The 18,982-nt window shown below is 35.8% G+C and overlaps 1 protein-coding gene across 4 annotated transcripts in view; it reads left to right on the top strand.

The window, feature by feature from the left end:
- Positions 1-18,982, top strand: part of LOC149787717 (oxysterol-binding protein-related protein 8-like) — a 146,097-nt gene that overhangs the window by 38,593 nt on the left and 88,522 nt on the right. Inside the window, exon 1 of one of the 4 annotated variants that reach the window (XM_089973916.1) lies at positions 7,518-7,640. The exons of the other annotated variants lie outside the window; for them this stretch is intronic. Within the exon in view, the coding sequence (XP_089830042.1) occupies positions 7,569-7,640 (72 nt within the window). The 5' untranslated portion in view covers positions 7,518-7,568. Of the gene's footprint in view, positions 1-7,517; positions 7,641-18,982 lie in introns of those variants that run through there. 4 annotated transcript variants of the gene reach the window in all.

Below are 18,982 nucleotides of genomic sequence, written 5' to 3' on the forward strand. Positions count from 1 at the left end.
TTCAAAATCTCTATGATCCTTTCTGCCAATGTATTGGATAAAGTTAGTAATTTCTGATCTACCATGGTACAGTAAATCTGAGCTGAGATGACGTATTGAAACGGGTCACAAAATGTTGTGAGTTGCAATACATGTAGCAAATAAGAAGAATTTTGTTTAAAATTTTTGAAAAGATCAATTTGTATTTTATCCTTATTCAGAAAATGAGTTGTAATTAAAACAAGGAGAAACAGTATACATGTTTGGTTTGGTTTTGTATTTTATGGCACAGCAACATAAGTTGGTCATTTAGTGCAGAGATAATTGGAGTAAATTGCCTTGCCAAAGGACACACCACAGTAGCTGACCCAGTCTGGTCCAGTGGTAGAATTTGAACCAACACCCTTTTGGTCATGAGTCTGGAACACTAAGCACTGAGCTACTATGGATTCACCAATAAGCATATCTAACAATGTTAAGTGATGAGAATATCTCATCACTGCTCCCATGCCCTATTGGTTAGAGTGTCTGCCTCAGATGTGGGAGGTTGTGGGTTCGATTCCTGGCCAAGTCATACCAAAGACTTACAAAAATAGTACTAACAGCCAACGTTCCCTCTAAGCAAATGGTAGATGTGTGTGCTATGCGCGCTGCATTGTGCAAGCATTACGGTGACTTGAGTATCAATGTTGGATTGAATATTTGGTAATTTTGATCTGCTGCATAGAGAACAATTCAGCTGCACGGGGATGCCTGAGCAACTGCACGGCCACGTGTGCACGCAGCTTAGAGGGGATGTTGCTAACAGCTGACTCGCTTGGCTCTCAGCATTAAGAGGTTAGTGTTAGAACTAGTCTGCCTGGCGTTAGGATAATGTGACTGGGTGGGATATCATGCTACAACTCTTCCACATGATGCCCCAGTTCTAGACATCACTATAAACTGCCACTCTGTGAACATCATAGTGATATGACTGAAAAATTGTTAAAGCTATGTTACAAATTCAAATCACACGCACAGAATACCTCACTGTGGAGTATGACCTGCTCCTGAAGAGTATGCGCCAGTCTAGCATCTGGGAATGTCCAGTAGTCCCAGCCTAGCATCTGGGAATGTTCAGTAGTCCCAGTCTAGCATCTGGGAATGTCCAATAGTCCTAGTCTAGCATCTGGGAATGTCCAGTAGACCCAGTCTAGCATTTGGGAATGTCCAGTAGTCCCAGATTAGCATCTGGTAATGTCCAGTAGTCATGGTCACCATGATATTTGACATGGTTCATGCTTGAAAATTTGCTGCATTGTGAGAATGTCATATTGAAAGTGACATTCAGTATATTGGTTAAAGTACAGTAACCACAAATATTAAGTAAGATTTCTGAATATTTTAATGTTGTTCCAAGAATTCTTTTCTGAGGTTTAAATTAAATAACACTGCAATCATAAACTTGGAATGATTGTCTGTGGGAGAGAAGTCATTCAAGATGTATGTACACAAGTGATGATTACTAGATAGGAAAAGGATTTTGAGAAAAAGAAATAATGATTTCAATAGAGATAACATGGCTTATTCAAAAGAATAATATTCATTAATATCACAGACTTGATTCTACTCCTGTAGTCATTCACCAGTTGTCTCCCTCCAGCTTTGAAATCTTTTGGAGTAAGCATTGTGAACCATTTCAAAATTTCTCTAGATTTTCTAAATCAGTGCAAAGCAAAATTGCTGACTTAACAAAGTAAAAGGATACGTTTTTAAACTAGTTTTTACCATTAAAGTCATAACCATGACTGTCATGTTGATATTCAAGATAAACAGAAAGTGCATACAAGCTAGATATACTGATATTTAGTTGAGAAATTCATTTAATTGCTGAAAAGTTTGTTATTCACCAAACAAATATTATGAAATGATTGTATTGTCCTACCTGTACACAAAATACAAAAATTGTAATATTACATTACCAAATATTGTAAGTAATATATCATGGCAAAAGACCATTTACTTGTAAGAGAATTAAGAACATAAACCTGATAATTTATTGTGACAGCCACAATAAACAAAAATTAAAAAGACATGAAAAATTAGAGGCTGATATTCTCATTCTTAGGGGTATTAGGCACCTAAGACTTGGAGTATTGATAGGCACCTAAGACTTGGAGTATTGATAGGCACCTAAGACTTGGAGTATTGATAGGCACCTAAGACTCTGGAGTGCTGATAGGTACCTAAGACTTGGAGTATTAATAGGCACCTAAAACTTGGAGTATTGATAGGCACCTAAGACTTGGAGTATTGATAGGCACCTAAGATTCTGGAGTATTGATAAGCACCTAAGACTCTGGAGTATTGATAGGCACCTAAGACTCTGGAGTGCTGATAGGTACCTAAGACTTGGAGTATTAATAGGCACCTAAAACTTGGAGTATTGATAGGCACCTAAGACTTGGAGTATTGATAGGCACCTAAGACTCTGGAGTGCTGATAGGTACCTAAGACTTGGAGCATTAATAGGCACCTAAGACTTGGAATATTGATAGGCACCTAAGACTTTGGAGTATTGATAGGCACCTAAGACTCTGGAGTGCTGATAGGTACCTAAGACTTGGAGTATTAATAGGCACCTAAGACTTGCAGTATTGATAGGCACCTAAGACTTGGAGTATTGATAGGCACCTAAGACATGGAGTATTGATAGGCACCTAAGACTCTGGAGTATTGATAGGCACCTAAGACTTGGAGTATTGATAGGCACCTAAGACTCTGGAGTATTGATAGGCACCTAAGACTTGCAGTATTGATAGGCACCTAAGACTCTGGAGTATTGATAGGCACCTAAGACTTGCAGTATTGATAGGCACCTAAGACTTGGAGTATTGATAGGCACCTAAGACTTGGAGTATTGATAGGCACCTAAGACTTGGAGTATTGATAGGCACCTAAGACTTGGAGTATTGATAGGCACCTAAGACTCTGGAGTGCTGATAGGTACCTAAGACTTGGAGTATTAATAGGCACCTAAGACTTGGAGTATTGATAGGCACTGAAGACTCTGGAGTACTGATAGGTACTTAAGACTTGGAGTATTAATAGGCACCTAAGACTTGGAGTATTGATAGGCACCTAAGACTTTGGAGTATTGATAGGCACCTAAGACTTTGGAGTATTGATAGGCACCTAAGACTTTGGAGTATTGATAGGCACCTAAGACTTGGAGTATTGATAGGCACCTAAGACTTTGGAATATTGATAGGCACCTAAGACTTTGTAGAATTGATAGGCACCTCAGACTTTGGTGATAACAAAATAGAATAATTTGTTTGGTTTGGTTTTGGTTTGGAGTTCTATGGCACAGAATCACAAGTAGGGTATTTATTGTTCAGGGGGAGTAAAGTGTCTTGCCCAAGGTCATACCACTGGTAGGATTCAAACCTGGACCCTTGCAGTCATGATTCTGGCATGCTAATAACTGAGTCACTGTGGCTTGAGATATTATGTATACTTACATAGGTATACTTATTGTAGCAAAGTGTTTTTAAACTTAAACTTAAAAGCTTTTTTAGTTGTGCAGTGCTATGCTATGAGAGACCACCTGTCTTGAGAGACCAGGTTCTCCATGCACAGATTTATTGACTATATAGTTATGACCTATCATGAAAGACCCTTCTGTCTTGAGAGAACATTATGTGTTGGCAGAAAGAGGTGGACGTTTAAGGCAAGTTATACTGTACAAGTTGCACATACTTCAAGTGTAAATTAAAAATGTCTAAGACATTTTCATTAGTCTCATAAGATTATTTCTGTTTAGAATTGAAATACTTTCAAAGTCCTGTTTATGGAGAAATCAAGAGAGAAAGAATTCCACATCATTGATAGCCCTGGAGAAATGACTGCTTGAAAGGAAGTTAAAAGGAAAGGATGTTAAACTTAACATCATTTAGGTTTTACAAATTGCTTTCTATACAAAATTGATTTTCTATGAGGAAATAAGTGTTGCTAAGAATAACTGAATCATTTTGTGAAACTGGGAAAACAATATGCAAACTACTGATAGTGCATTTTGTGTTACTTCCTTTTTGCTAAGTAGGGTTGCATTGTTCATTTCTACAAAGACATTTGTTTAAGTGAATCTAAAAATACTTTTTTTTTACATGAAATCTGTCAAGAAGAAAGTATGAAATTTAAAAAAATCAATATGGAAACATACAATGAAAAATGAGTAGTTTTTTGTGTGTGTTTGTGTGTGTGTGTAGATTAAAACATAGGTAGACAGACAGATAGACAGACAGACAGACACTCTTTCTTGTAAATTTAATGGTTAAGTAATTTGGTTTTCTTATCTGTTATAACTTTTTATACCTCTTCAGAGTGTTTTTATAATAATTTTCAGGGGCCCCGAGTGGCCGAGTGGTCTAAAGCGCTCTTCGTTACGGATCACTGCCATCTCACCTCTGTCTGCGGCGGTTTGAGTCTAAGATTCAGCCAATATGGGTATGTGAGAAAGCTTGCCAGTAGCTTCTCGTGGGTCGGTGGTTCTTTCCGGGGTTTTCCCGGGTTCTTCCTCCACCATTAATACTGGCCGCCATGTATAGCCTATCGTGCTGAAAAATGGCGTTAAACCCCACAACAACAACAACATAATAATTTTCACAAATATCTTGTCACCACATTGCTTGGGGAAAAAATACCAGACAAGAACCATCAGAATTTGTGGATTCTTGATATACATGGATAGGTTATTCCCTGAGTGTTGAAACATTTTGGGCCTTTGGCCATGTTGCCGAGAATGCCTGTTCTTCTGAGGACATTTTGTGCCATGTGAATGAGGGTCCGATATTGTTTGATACTCAGTCAATAACCTTTTCATTATATACTAAAACTAGAAAGTATTTAAAACATCCTGTTATATTATAGGAAGAACACAGCTGGAACGAAAAAAATTATTGCAATGTTTTATTAACATTTTATGTGGTGTTCATTGAAATGAATGAAACCTGAGCGCTGCACAGTACGAAGCACTAACTAGTAGTCCATTTAATTTATCAGTAATATTTATTTGTTTCATTGTCTTTGCAATTAAGTTTTTTGATTCTGTATTAAGAGCTGCATTAATTAATTTGGATGATGTGCCTTTTTTGGGGAATGTTAGCCAGATTTAGTGTCTGTACAAAGTAATACCAAACATTGTCACTCTCAGTCAGCCAGTCCTCTGGCACTGGTGTTCCTAAGGACTACTGTCACTGTTACACTCTAGTGGGCATCATGACATGGCCAGGGCTCAACATTTCTGTTTGCATTTTTATTTAGCCATCGCCAGAAGTTGTTTTGGCACAAATTTGTAATATAATGAAGTGGTGAATATTTTTACTGGACTTTTGTGAAATTCCACTGGATGTTAAACTATTGGGACTGTTTCAAGTATGCAATTGATAGATAGATAGTCCTTTCAATTCATTCCTTGTGATGATATATTACAATTGTTTGGAAAATATCACACAAGTATATCAAATGTAGTATGGTTGGATATGTGTGTATATGGCATAATGACACATCAGCACAATACAGGCTTTACAGTAACAGTTAAAAATTATTCTAATAGAAATAACTTGAGATAGTTGTAATTAATTTGATATAAGAACATTAAGAAGAAAAGAACAATATTACTATTAAACCATCTTTGCTTATGAAAAAGTCAGGCTGTTCTAATAGACATCTTGTTATAACATAGATCTGTTTATTTTTTTATTTTGATGCATCTTTATAGTGTGTACCAAGTGCATATAGGAGACGTATACTATATGTACCATATATGTTGCGTGTGTTTTGGATTTTTAACATTGCTTTAACAGTCTGAGTCATATTGCTACAGTGTCTGCAATGTGGCAGTTTATGGTGATGTCTGCCAATAGGCATCATGCCACAGACATGTGACATCATGTCCCACCCAGGTGCATTATCTGGACACCAGGCCGACCAGTCCTGAGACTAAGCTCCTAGTGCTGAGCACTAAGTGAGGCAGTAGTTAGTACTGTCCCATTGTTAAAAGTCTTTTTATGATTTGGCAGGGATTTGAACCCACAACTTCCCACATCTGAGGCAGACACTCTAACCACTTAGGCCACCAGTATGTAGCATAGAAATTATGTCTGTTTTGATAAGGATCTGTATTTTATATTAATTTTAGTTAATCACAAAGGTATGTTTCAAGTGTGTATAAAGTGCATAGTGGAGACTGTTATACTGTATAATTATGCTGTACATACCATAGAACTGTACTTAAGTTAATACAAGTATTAGTGCTTCCAAAAAAGATTACGTCTTTTGCTGGATAGAAACCTATGTCTCTGGGGTTAATACAAGGGTTATTACTGAGGACCTTGGGAGAGTCAAGATATAGTACTGTGTATACTCGCTTATCAGTCAATTCCAACTGCACAGACACAGTTACGAATACTCAACATTTGCAGCACAGGTTTGGTAAGCATCATATATTGTTTTACTGCAATGCATTTCTTTGCACAGCTTTAGAACAACAAATTACCAGACATTATGTACATGTATTTACAGACTTCTGAAATTAAGTTCAACAGAATTTGACCAAATTTTGCAGGAAGATTTCAAGTGTAATGGGCTTTCAGATTCTTACAAATAATGCCAATCTGCCATAAAATATCGCCACCATTAGCTGCTTTTACTAAAATTGGGGAAAAAAATCTTTAAAGAGCCTCCTTTTCACAAACTGCTTTGAAGAAATTGACTCGAACCCACTCAGATAGAGGTGAGATGGCAGTGATCCGTAACAGAGAGCACTTTAGACCACTCGGCCATGCAGAGCCCCTTTAAAAATATGTAAAGAGCAAATAACATATTTTGGAAACATAAATAGCAGTGTGAAAATTGTTCAGTTGACAAGAATATTTCTCCAAACCTTCATTTTCCAAGACGTTCAGTTAGATAGAAGTTTTCAAAAAAATTGGATCATTACACTGAATTGTCACCAAATGTGTTTGCATATTGTAGGCAAGCTACAAATAGAATAGACCTGGATTTACCAGCAGGTTAGGAGTTGTGCTCTTTGTTCTGCACATGATTTCTATCAACCCTCTCCCATTATGTTGCAGTACAATTGATAATCTCAAAGTTCACTCTAGGCTGGTCCTTTTTTGTCTAGTTTCAGTCTCAATGCGGGAAATATATTAATAACATTCCAAAGTAAATTGAGATCAATAAAATGATGAAATGTTGTCATTGCTTTTTATTTTGGTTGTACATAGTTGGGTCATATAAGAAGGGGGCCATGATAGGAAATTAAATTTCACATTTCTATAAAGCTATCAAGCACAGTATAATGCAATGGCTAAAAATGTGAAAATGAATTCTTCTACAGGAAATGTCATGAATTAAGTGTTTTCATCCTGAGCAATTGTCACCAGTGCTGGGATTATATTAGGCTGGTACATACATCTGGTCAGATTGTGATCTGTGTGCATACATGTATCAATACAGAGTGCATATACTGTACTTCCTTTTAAACACAGGCTGAACTTGTTTTAACATTAAAGTGTTGTAAGAGCTATGGTGTTCAAGTCAGAATGCTGGATTTTTTAAAAAATCTGAAGAAGGCTAGAAGTGAGCAGTCGTTAAGCTGTAATCAGAGGTCTTGGGTAGGTAAAAACTACTTATAACCAAAATAAACTGTTTCTATCATTATGATACCTATTCACCTTAAAACGTATATGAGTGAAAATTTGCTTAATGGTACACAAGCTTTAATTTTACAAAAATATGTAACTGTCTGTTAGTAGTTTATGAACACTGCACAAGGATCCAGATTTTTTTTTCTTGAGCTTCGTTTCAGAGGGGTAGTTTGTTTTGTTTACAAACCTGTCTGAAAAGGGGGATGGGGGGAGGGGATAATTTTGATTGACCCTCACAACTCCACCCCCACCCCAATCCAGATCCAGCACTAGCTTATATGTGAGTGATAACCAAACTCAGTTTCAAACCCATTGTCAGAATGGCTGCCAGTCAGACGTGTTAACAAGCTAACTCAGAGGCTGTATTTTTGCTCCATGTTGATAAAAACTGATACATTGGCTAAAGTCATCATAATCTCAGATGAGGTCATTGATGGGTCAGATATGTGAATATTCATGAGGTGATCTGGCATCTGATTGAGCTTATTACCATTCTAGAATGAGATTAAGAAATAATAATGAGGTGATCTTGTATCTGATTGATAATTGTTAATTGTTATCACTCTGAGGACCATATTTCTCATCTAGTTTTTGATGGAACTTACAATATGGGCTTATATCATCATGATTATTGACAAGTTTGATTACGAGATAGATTCTCATTAATTTGTAAGGTAATATTCCATCTGAATAACTGAGCTGCATGCTAAGTGTCACAAATTCGGAAGACTGAATTTACGTTGTTGCAAACTGGTAAATATATCATCATGGTCTTAGATTCTGTATGAAATCTATGCATATTAATGGGAAGATCTTGCTTGAATTGGCCCAGCTTGTTATTTCTCTTAAGACTGAATATCTAATCCAGTTTCAATAAAACATGGTAGTTAGGTTTATTAACCATAATTGTCTGGGAATATCAGGCTGACTTGGGTCTCTTATTGTGTATGGTTTATTGCTGTTTATGACAAGAAGAATATCTTATTTCCAGCTGAGATATATATGGTTACGAAGTTTAATACACATTTAGAAGATAAATGGCTGTCATAACAGTTGAAAATTAGGCCTCTTTTTATATAAAGAGAAATTTGGACAGATATTTTTGGTATGAAATTTGCACACAATTGCATGTAGAACATACCCAAATCTGTAATCATATAAATTTTTGAAGATCAGAGTCTAAGCTTTAGACATGGAAAATATTACCAAGGGAAACCGGTGCCAGTATTCTCTAATCATTTTGAGCATGAAATGCAAGTTTGAGTTGAAACTTTAAACTTGGATGTTCTGTATATTTGATTACCTGGTGCAATGTTAACTTTTAAAATTTTCTTAAATTTACTTTCTTCAAAATCAGATTTCAGTCACAACTAGGCTTACTCCAGATAGTCCATCTTTGCTATTCTGAGCTTGAGCTGGAGATTATTGTTCAGAAAGTTTAAAGAACAATGGGCCTGGTACATTATATACACACACACACACACACACACACACACATATACCCCTGTCAGGTAGGAACTATGGGTGACCACCCAGTGTGCCAAGCCAGTGCAGACACTATTTTGCAATGTTTGTGGTATTTATTTGTGTGGTGGTGGTGGTTGGGTGCCAAAAGCAGTGAATGCCCAGGGTGCTGATTTGTCCAGTACAAACTTGTGATGGCCAAGTACTATATACAAATTACAATAACCTAGGGTATTATTCCATATAACTCTATAAATACAATTTTGTTAGGAAATAAGGAAGTAGCATTTTCAAGGATATGGAATAGAGAAAAATTATTTTCAGGTTTTTATCTTGTTCGCTGCTGTTAACATTTACATGCATGAGATGATGGAGTTAATTTAGTCCTGTCATAAAAGGTTATATTGCACAGTTCATATTGACAGCATACCACGTGCTGCCATTGTCAATATAACTGACACAAAAAGTATTAAGGATTTGTCTCACCATGTAAGTCTCAGTTTTCTCCCTTTGGTAGGATCAGCCTGTTTTTGCACACTGTATATTTTTGTACCAAAATCATGAAACTTAGGATGCTTGATAAGTAATACTCCCATGTTACAAAAATACATAATTGTGACCTGTATTTTTTATGCTTCACTTACTTTGGTTTCAATTTTCTGTTTTAACTTTTTTCTCAAGTTCTGTTCATGGTAGAATTTTAAATCATACAATTATACCTATTTTAGTACCACATCCGTACCATAAAAATTGTTGCTGTGACCTACATTTCACATTTTAAGATTTTGGCTTTGCATTTAGCTCTTTTGCTCATGACAAAATATGTTTTTGCACCCAGTATACAGTATACTTCTACATCTATATTCATGTAACTTGGTGAGGGATGCATCATGAGGAGTACCCCTTTACCATTGAAGTAGGTCACTGATACCTATATTTCACAATTCAGATGAGTACTGTTTATGCTAGAATAAGAAGACAAGATGCATCACAGTTACAGTATTTGCCTACCCCACTCCCCTCATAGGAAGTTTGTACCCCTTTTGAGATTTTAAAATTAAAAGCATGAAGGATGCAAAAATGCACAAAGCTTAGTGATTTCATTCATTAATTTATAATTTTGAATGCGGTTGTCACTGGGGGTTCCCTAACACTAGTTGATTATGGTATTTGTGTGCATCCTGCTAACAAAAAGATTGTAAAAATAAACCTGTATAATAAGCATGAACATAACTGACTTCACTTGTATCTGAATGCTGTTGTAAGTAATTGATCCGGTGGTCGAGTGGTTAATGTACTTGGCACTTTTGGACAGGTTATATTTGGAACAATGTAATTGACTATTTTTCATCTTCATTTATGAAGTATAATCTTGTTTTCATCAGTCCAAGAAATTTTGTCACATAACATACATACAAATAGAAATGTGTTATGTAATATATGAGAAACTGACCTAATGGCAAAACTTGACCAAACTCTGGTAACATTTTTGAAGGGGTGTTAAGGTTTTGGTTGGTTTGGTGTTCATTGCATAGCAACACAGTCAGGGCTTTACAGATGTTATAAAAGTCAAGTTGCCCCAGGGCAGGGCAGGGCAAACTGACTGGAAAATTGAGCTTACCCTTGGGAGAGTTGAGCTTGTCCTGAAACATGACAACCTAATATGACAATGACTGTTTAAAAAAATGAAGTAAACTATGTTTTCTGGAAATTGTGTCATTTATTTTTACAAGTAAAGAAGTAGTTTTCTTATTTTTGTTTGTACCTGAAAACAATATGCTGATAATTAAAGTTATAATAAAGATAGAAGTAAATAGGTACAAGACCTTGAATTGATAAATTAGACATAACCAAAAACAGAATGGTGTTAACTTAATTTTAATCATGTGTATAATATATTTCTCCTTATCAGCTTTTTAGAGTTGTTCTGGAACTTTGTCAAGTTTGCTTTGTTTAGTTAGATAAGCCAACAGACTCCTCCACAGACTGAGACTGACTCCTCCACTGATTGACTCATCCTTCAACTACATCAGCGATAATGAAAGCAGCTGTCATTGGTGTGGCTTTTTTATGCTCAGTGATTTGAGTATGCCTATTTATGTCCATTTACATAATGATTACGATTATCACCTACTCGCCTTGAAATCTCTTGAAACATATCTCTTTATTTGCTCAATTATTCTCCTGTCAGCCGTAAGTGCATATAAAAAATTAGCACATACAACCTTCAATAATTTGAAAACAAAGGTAGAAGAAATTGTGAAAACCAGGATTGTTTTTTGGCAGCCAGCTTTAAAAAATCTTGTTACTGAGCAGATTTTTCTGGTTGTCTACTAAATTACTGGGTTTGTAATTTATATTGATATATAAAAAATTATTCAGCAACTTTTACAGTTATTCCAAATATGCATACATACTTGCAATGCATCATCATCCTTCTGTTTGAAAAGTGTCACTCATGTTTACATATTTACCCAGAGGGGTTATTGGGATGGACTGTGATTACTTTATCAGATCATGAGTAACAGTCACAGGTGAATTAGTGCCTCATCCTGAGGACAATCACCCACCACTGGGCTATGGAATTATATGGACATAATCCTGAGGACAATCACCCAACACTGGGCTATGGAATTATATGGACATAATCCTGAGGACAATCACCCAACACTGGGCTATGGAATTATATGGACATAATTCTGAAACCATTCCATATGTACCTAGAGAGAAAATTTAATGTTTAAATGTTTGTTACTAGAAAATATATAAATTCCATTCTGATTTTTAACGCAATTTTTTAAATTAATGTTTTTATTTAATTTCATTATAATTATTGTCTCTACTAGTCATAGACCAAAAGAGCTTATTATCTCTACTAGTCATAGACCAGAAGAGCTTATTATCTCTACTAGTCATAGACCAGAAAAGCTTATTATCTCTACTAGTCATAGACCAGAAGAGCTTATTATCTCAGTTAGTCATAGACCAGACGAGCTCAAATGATGATCCTTGGTGCATCATTTATCTGTCCATTAGCACAAGTTGGTTATCACTACACCTCCTGAATTACTTGGAGGATTGCCATGAAACTGTACACACACATTCATCCCATGGGTCTGGTTGGTTCTAAATGAAAATGGTTCTTGATGGAGAACCATTATGGCCACCATGACAGCCACCTTGAAACTCTTGTTATAGCTACTCCTCCTATGGTCCTGTCACTTAGACTTTTTATGTTTCCTAGTTGGTCCTAAATAAAATCATGCAGATCTGATGTCCATTGTAGCCATGATATCAGCCATGTTGAAAATCTTGTTAATGCTATTTATCCTGAATGGATGGTAATATCAGCATCAGGTTATCCTGAATGGATGGTAATATCAGCATCAGGTAATCCTGAATGGATGGTAATATCAGCATCTGGTTATCCAGAATGGATGGTAATATCAGCATCAGGTTATCTTGAATGGATGGTAATACCAGCATCTGGTTATCCTGAATGGATGATACTATCGGCATTGGTTTATCCTGAATGGATGGTAATATTGGCATCAGGTTATCCTGAATGGATGATACTATCAGCATCGGGTTATCCTGAATGGATGGTAATATCAGCATCAGGTTATCCTGATGGATGGTAATATCAGCATCAGTTTATCCTGAATGGATGGTAATATCAGCATTGGTTTATCCTGAATGGATGGTAATATTGGCATCTGGTTATCCTGAATGGATGGTAATATCAGCATCAGGTTATCCTGAATGGATGGTAATATCAGCATCGGTTTATCCTGAATGGATGGTAATATCAGCATCGGTTTATCCTGAATGGATGGTAATATCAGCATCGGTTTATCCTGAATGGATGGTAATATTAGCACCTGGTTATCCTGAATGGATGGTAATACCAGCATCTGGTTATCGTGAATGGATGGTAATATCAACATCAGGTTATCCTGAATGGATGGTAATATCAGCATCTGGTTATCCTGAATGGATGGTAATATCAGCATCAGGTTATCCTGAATGGATGGTAATATCAGCATCAGGTTATCCTGATGGATGGTAATATCAGCATCAAATTGGGAAGACTGAATTTTTACATTGGAGTTCTCTTAAGACTAAATATCTAATCCAGTTTCAGTAAAACATGGTAGTTAGGTTTATTAACCATAATTGTCTGGGAATATCAGGCTGACTTGGGTCTCTTATTGTGTTTGGTTTATTGCTGTTTATGACAACAAGAATCTTATTTCCAGGTGAGATTTTTATGGTTACGAAGTCTAAGACACATTTAGAAGATAAATGGCTGTCATAACAGTTGAAAATTAGGCCTCTTTTCTTCTACAGAGAAATTTGGACAGATTTTTTTGGTATGAAATTTGCACACAATTGCATGCAGAACATACCCAAATCTGTAATCATATAAATTTTTGAAGATCAGTCTAAGCTTTAGACAGGAAAAATATTACCAAGGGAAACTGGTGCCTGTATTCTCTATGTTAACTTTCAAAATTTTCTTAAATTTATTGCAATTCTGAGCTTGAGCTGGAGATCATTGTTCAGAAAGTTTAACCCTTTAGCTACTACAGCTGTGCAGTTTCACTACTGCTGAGTGCTATCATATCAGTTACTGAGACTACTGAGACTGGTTGCTAGGCTGAATACTAGAGCATCATCATGGCTGACTACAAACACTGACAATAAAAACATGGTTACATTTGTATTCATTATTTCATTAGTTTTTGCTGGATTTCAGTGAAATAAAAAACAGCTTACCTTGTATAGTATCTGTTATTCATATATTTCCACCTAATATACTCCTACATCCCAGCATTCAAGAAATCCCAGTCATGTAAATTATTTTGTATCCCACAAAATAAATCCAATATTTACATATGTACATATAAAAACATGAATGAAATCCACACTCTTAATTACAAAGTTGAGAGTGGTACCTCTCAAAACAGTCATTATCCACACATAAATGCTGATTAATATTCCAAGATATGCCCATATCTCTGTGATGCTGATTTCATACCATTTCAGGTCTTACTCTTGGTCCCCCATTTTCTTGGCATAATCGTTTATTTCTTTCACAAGCTATTCCACCAGACAGTCACGAAAAAAACTTGAGAAAAAAACTTTCTCATTGCTTAGTCCAAGCTTGATTGTTGAACCAACATGAGAATCAAAATCATTGATCTCAAACATGGCGAGGTCATAACTCCACTGTGCAAGTGGGACTATGTCCGCCTCATCATCCGATTAAAAATCACTTGCATCTGGTGTTGAAATGGGACTAACATCAATATCTGATCCATTTTCTAAGAATGAACCATTAAACTCTTCGATATCGCTTGCACTGAACCCTTTAAAGTTGCTCATATCTGAATCGGAATCAATCTTTGTTTATCTCAACTACACGTGTTTCGTAAAGTGCAGAAAAGCCCTGACATTGTGTCTAAATTTAACCTCGTAGCATTCAGACTTGTATCAAAATGTTGAGTAAACAGTCCTCTCATTGGTTATGATAATCAAAAATATGTAAACTTCTGTACCAGTCACCATTTAGTTAACATAGCGGTCACATCCACATAGATGCGACACTGGGGTTTCGAGTACTGCTGAACTATACGAACATTAGCAACACTGGGGTAGTAAACTAGGTTTTTTGACACTGCATATATGTGTCAGTGGGGTTCAGGAGCAATTTACAAGGGATGCTTAGATGTGGCAGTCATAGCTAAAGGGTTAAAGAACAGTGTGCCTGGTACTTATATATATATATATATATATATATATATATATATATATATATATATATATATATATATATATATATATATATATATATATATTATACACTATATATATTATACACACACACATACATATATACCCCTGTCATGAAGGGTAGGAACTACGGGTGACCACCCACTGTGCCAAGCCAGTGCGGACACTATTTTGCAATGTTTGTGGTATTTTTTTTTTGTGGTGGTGGTGGGGTGCCAAAAGCAGCAAATGCCCAGGGTGCTGATTTGTCCAGTACAAACTTGTGATGGCCTAGTACTATATACAAATTACAATAACCTAGGGTACTATTCCATATAACTCTATAAATACAATTTTGTTAGGAAATAAGGAAGTAGCATTTTCAAGGATATGGAATAGAGAAAAATTATTTTCAGGTTTTTTATCTTGTTTGCTGCTAGTTATCATTTACATGCGTGATTTAGTCATGCGTAATTTAGTCATGTCATGAAAAGTTTTATTCCACAGTTCATATTGACAGCATACCACATGCCATTGTCAATATAACTGACACAAAAATATTAAGGATTTGTCTCACCATGTAAATCTCAGTTTTCTCCCTTTGGTAGGATCAGCCTGTTTTTGCACACTGTATATTTTTGTACCAAAATCATGAAACTTAGGATGCTTGATGAGTACTACTCCCATGTTACAAAAGTACATAATTGTGACCAATATTTTTTATGCTTCACTTACTTTGGTTTCAATTTTGTGTTTTAACTTTTTTCTCAATTTCTGTTCATGGTAGAATTTTAAATCATACAGTTGTACCTATCTTAGTACCACACCCTTACCATAAAAATTGTTGCTGTGACCTACATTTCACATTTTAAGATTTTGGCTTTGCATTTAGCTCTTTAGCTCATGACAAAATATGTGTTTGCACCTAGTATACAGTATACTTCTACATCTATATTCATGTAACTTGGTGAGGGATGCATCGTGAGGAGTACCCCTTTACCAATGAAGTAGATCACTGTCACCTATATTTCACAATTCAGATGAGTACTGTTTATGCTAGAATAAGAAGACAAGATGCATCACAGTTACGGTATTTGCCTACCCCACTCCCCTCATAGGAAGTTTGTACCTCTTTTGAGATTTTAATAATTAAAAGCATAAAGGATGCAAAAATGCACAAAGCTTTGTGATTTCATTCAATAATTTATAATTTTGAATGTGATAGTCACTGGGGGTTTCCTGACACTAGTTGATTATGGTATATGTGCACATCCTGCTAACAAAAAGATTGTAAAAATAAACCTGTATAATAAGCATGAACATAACTGGCTTCACTTGTATCTGGATGCTGTTGTAAGTAATTGATCCGGTGGTTGAGTGGTTAATGTACTTGGCACTTTTGGACAGGTTATATTTGGAACAATGTAATTGACTATTTTTCATCTTCATTTATGAAGTATAATCTTGTTTTCATCAGTCCAAGAAATTTTGTCACATAACATACATAAAAATAGAAATGTGTTGATGTAATACAAATGCCTTACCACTATGCACGAGAAACTGACCTAATGGCAAAACTTGACCAAACTCTGGTAAAATTTTTGATGGGGTGTTAATTTTCTTTTGGTTTGGTGTTCATTGCATAGCAACACAGTCCGGGCTTTACCGATGTTATAAAAGTCAGCTTGCCCCAGGGCAGGACAGGGCAAACTGACTGGAAAATTGAGCTTACCCTTGGGAGAGTTGAGCTTGCCCCAAAACATGAAAACCTAATAGGACAGTGAATGTTAAAAAAATGAAGTAAACTATGTTTTCTGAAAATTGTGTCATATTTATTTTTACAAATAAAGTAGTAGTTTTTCTTTTTTTGTTTGTATCTGAAAAGAGTATGCTGATAATTAAAGTTATGAAAAAGATAAAATTAAATAGGTACAAGACTTTGAACTGATAAATTAGACATAACCAAAAACAGAACGGTGTTAACTTAATTTTATTCATGTGTATAATATATTTCTCCTTATCAGCTTTTTAGAGTTGTTCTGGAACTTTGTCAAGTTTGCTTTGTTTAGTTAGATAAGCCAACAGACTCCTCCACAGACTGACTCATCCTTCTACTACATGAGCGATAATGAAAGCAGCTGTCATTGGTATGGCTTTTTTTATACTCGATGATTTGAGTATGCCTATTTATGTCCATTTACATAATGATTACGATTATCACCTACTCGCCTTGAAGTCTCTTAAAACATATCTCTTTCTTTGCTCAATTATTCTCATGTCAGTTAAGTGCATATAAAAAATTATCACATACAACCTTCAGTAATTTAAAAACAGAAGTAGAAGAAAATGTGAAAACCAAGGGTTTTTTTTGGCAACCAGCTTTAAAAAATCTTGTTACTGAGCAGATTTTTCTGGTTGTCTACTAAATTACTGGGTTTGTAATTTATATTGATATATAAAAAATTATTCAGCAACTTTTATAGTTATTCCAAATATGCATACATACTTGCAACTCATCATCATCCTGCTGTTTGAAAAGTGTTACTCATGTTTACATATTTACCCCGAGGGGTTATTGGGATGGACTGTGATTACTTTATCAGATCATGAGTAATTGGCACAGGTGAATTAGTGCCTCATGCTGAGGACAGTCACCCAATACTGGGCTGTGGAATTATATGGACATAATCCTGAGGACAATCACCCAACACTGGGCTATTGAATTATACGGACATAATCCTGAGGACAATCACCCAACACTGGGCTATGGAATTATATGGACATAATCCTGAGGACAGTCACCCAACACTGGGCTATGGAATTATATGGACATAATCCTGAGGACAATCACCCAACACTGGGCTATGGAATTATATGGACATAATCCTGAGGACAATCACCCAACACTGGGCTATGTAATTATATGGACATAATTCTGAGGACAATCACCCAACACTGGGCTATGGAATTATATGGACATAATCCTGAGGACAATCACCCAACACTGGGCTATGGAATTATATGGACATAATCCTGAGGGCAATCACCCAACACTGGGCTATGGAATTATATGGACATAATCCTGAGGACAATCACCCAACACTGGGCTATGTAATTATATGGACATAATTCTGAGGACAATCACCCAACACTGGGCTATGGAATTATATGGACATAATCCTGAGGACAATCACCCAACACTGGGCTATGGAATTATATGGACATAATCCTGAAACCATTCCATATGTACCTGGAGAGAAAATTTTATTTTAAATATTTGTTACTGGGAAATATATAAATTCATTCTGGTTTTTAGCGTAATTTTTTTAATTAATATTTTTAAAAACTGCTTGCCCCGCATTAAATTCTATTTGTCCCAGGCATTTGGACAATTAATTTTTCCACCCCTGTAATAAGTAGTGTATGTTTTTTTATTCAGATTTAACAGTGTGTATAGAGGTGGAAGATTTTTACATTTTCACAAGATTTCATTTAGGTCACCCAAATTCTTCAGTATTTTTTTTGTCATTTATGATTGTGGCTGCATTCTGGTTGTTGTAGTGGCCTGGTGATTCTTTACTGCTGTGGCCAGATCACCTCGCTGGTGAATGGCAGAACGTTTGTCTGAATGGTTTGGTAGGTTTAGTTAGTCTATCCAACAATATTTTGTGTATGTTACTGCCAGTCATTTAAATGCACTACTGTACTGTTAATGAACCATTAAATCTTGCAGGTGTGGGTTAGAATTTTCTTTCCAACCAGGATGTTTTTATTTAATTTCAATATAATTATTATCTCTACTAGTCATTGACCAGAAGAGCTTATTATCTCTACTAGTCATTGACCAGAAGAGCTTATTATCTCTACTAGTCATTGACCAGAAGAGCTTATTATCTCTACTAGTCATTGACCAGAAGAGCTTATTATCTCAGTTAGTCATAGACCAGACGAGCTCAAATGATGATCCTTGGTGCATCATTTATCTGTCCATTAGCACAAGTTGGTTATCACTACACCTCCTGAATTACTTGGAGGATTGCCATGAAACTGTACACACACATTCATCCCAT

The sequence above is a fragment of the Sinohyriopsis cumingii genome, chromosome 11 (genome assembly GCF_028554795.1).
Source record: "Sinohyriopsis cumingii isolate HCF-2022 chromosome 11, ASM2855479v2, whole genome shotgun sequence".
In the NCBI taxonomy this organism is placed as follows: Eukaryota; Metazoa; Mollusca; class Bivalvia; order Unionida; family Unionidae; genus Sinohyriopsis; species Sinohyriopsis cumingii.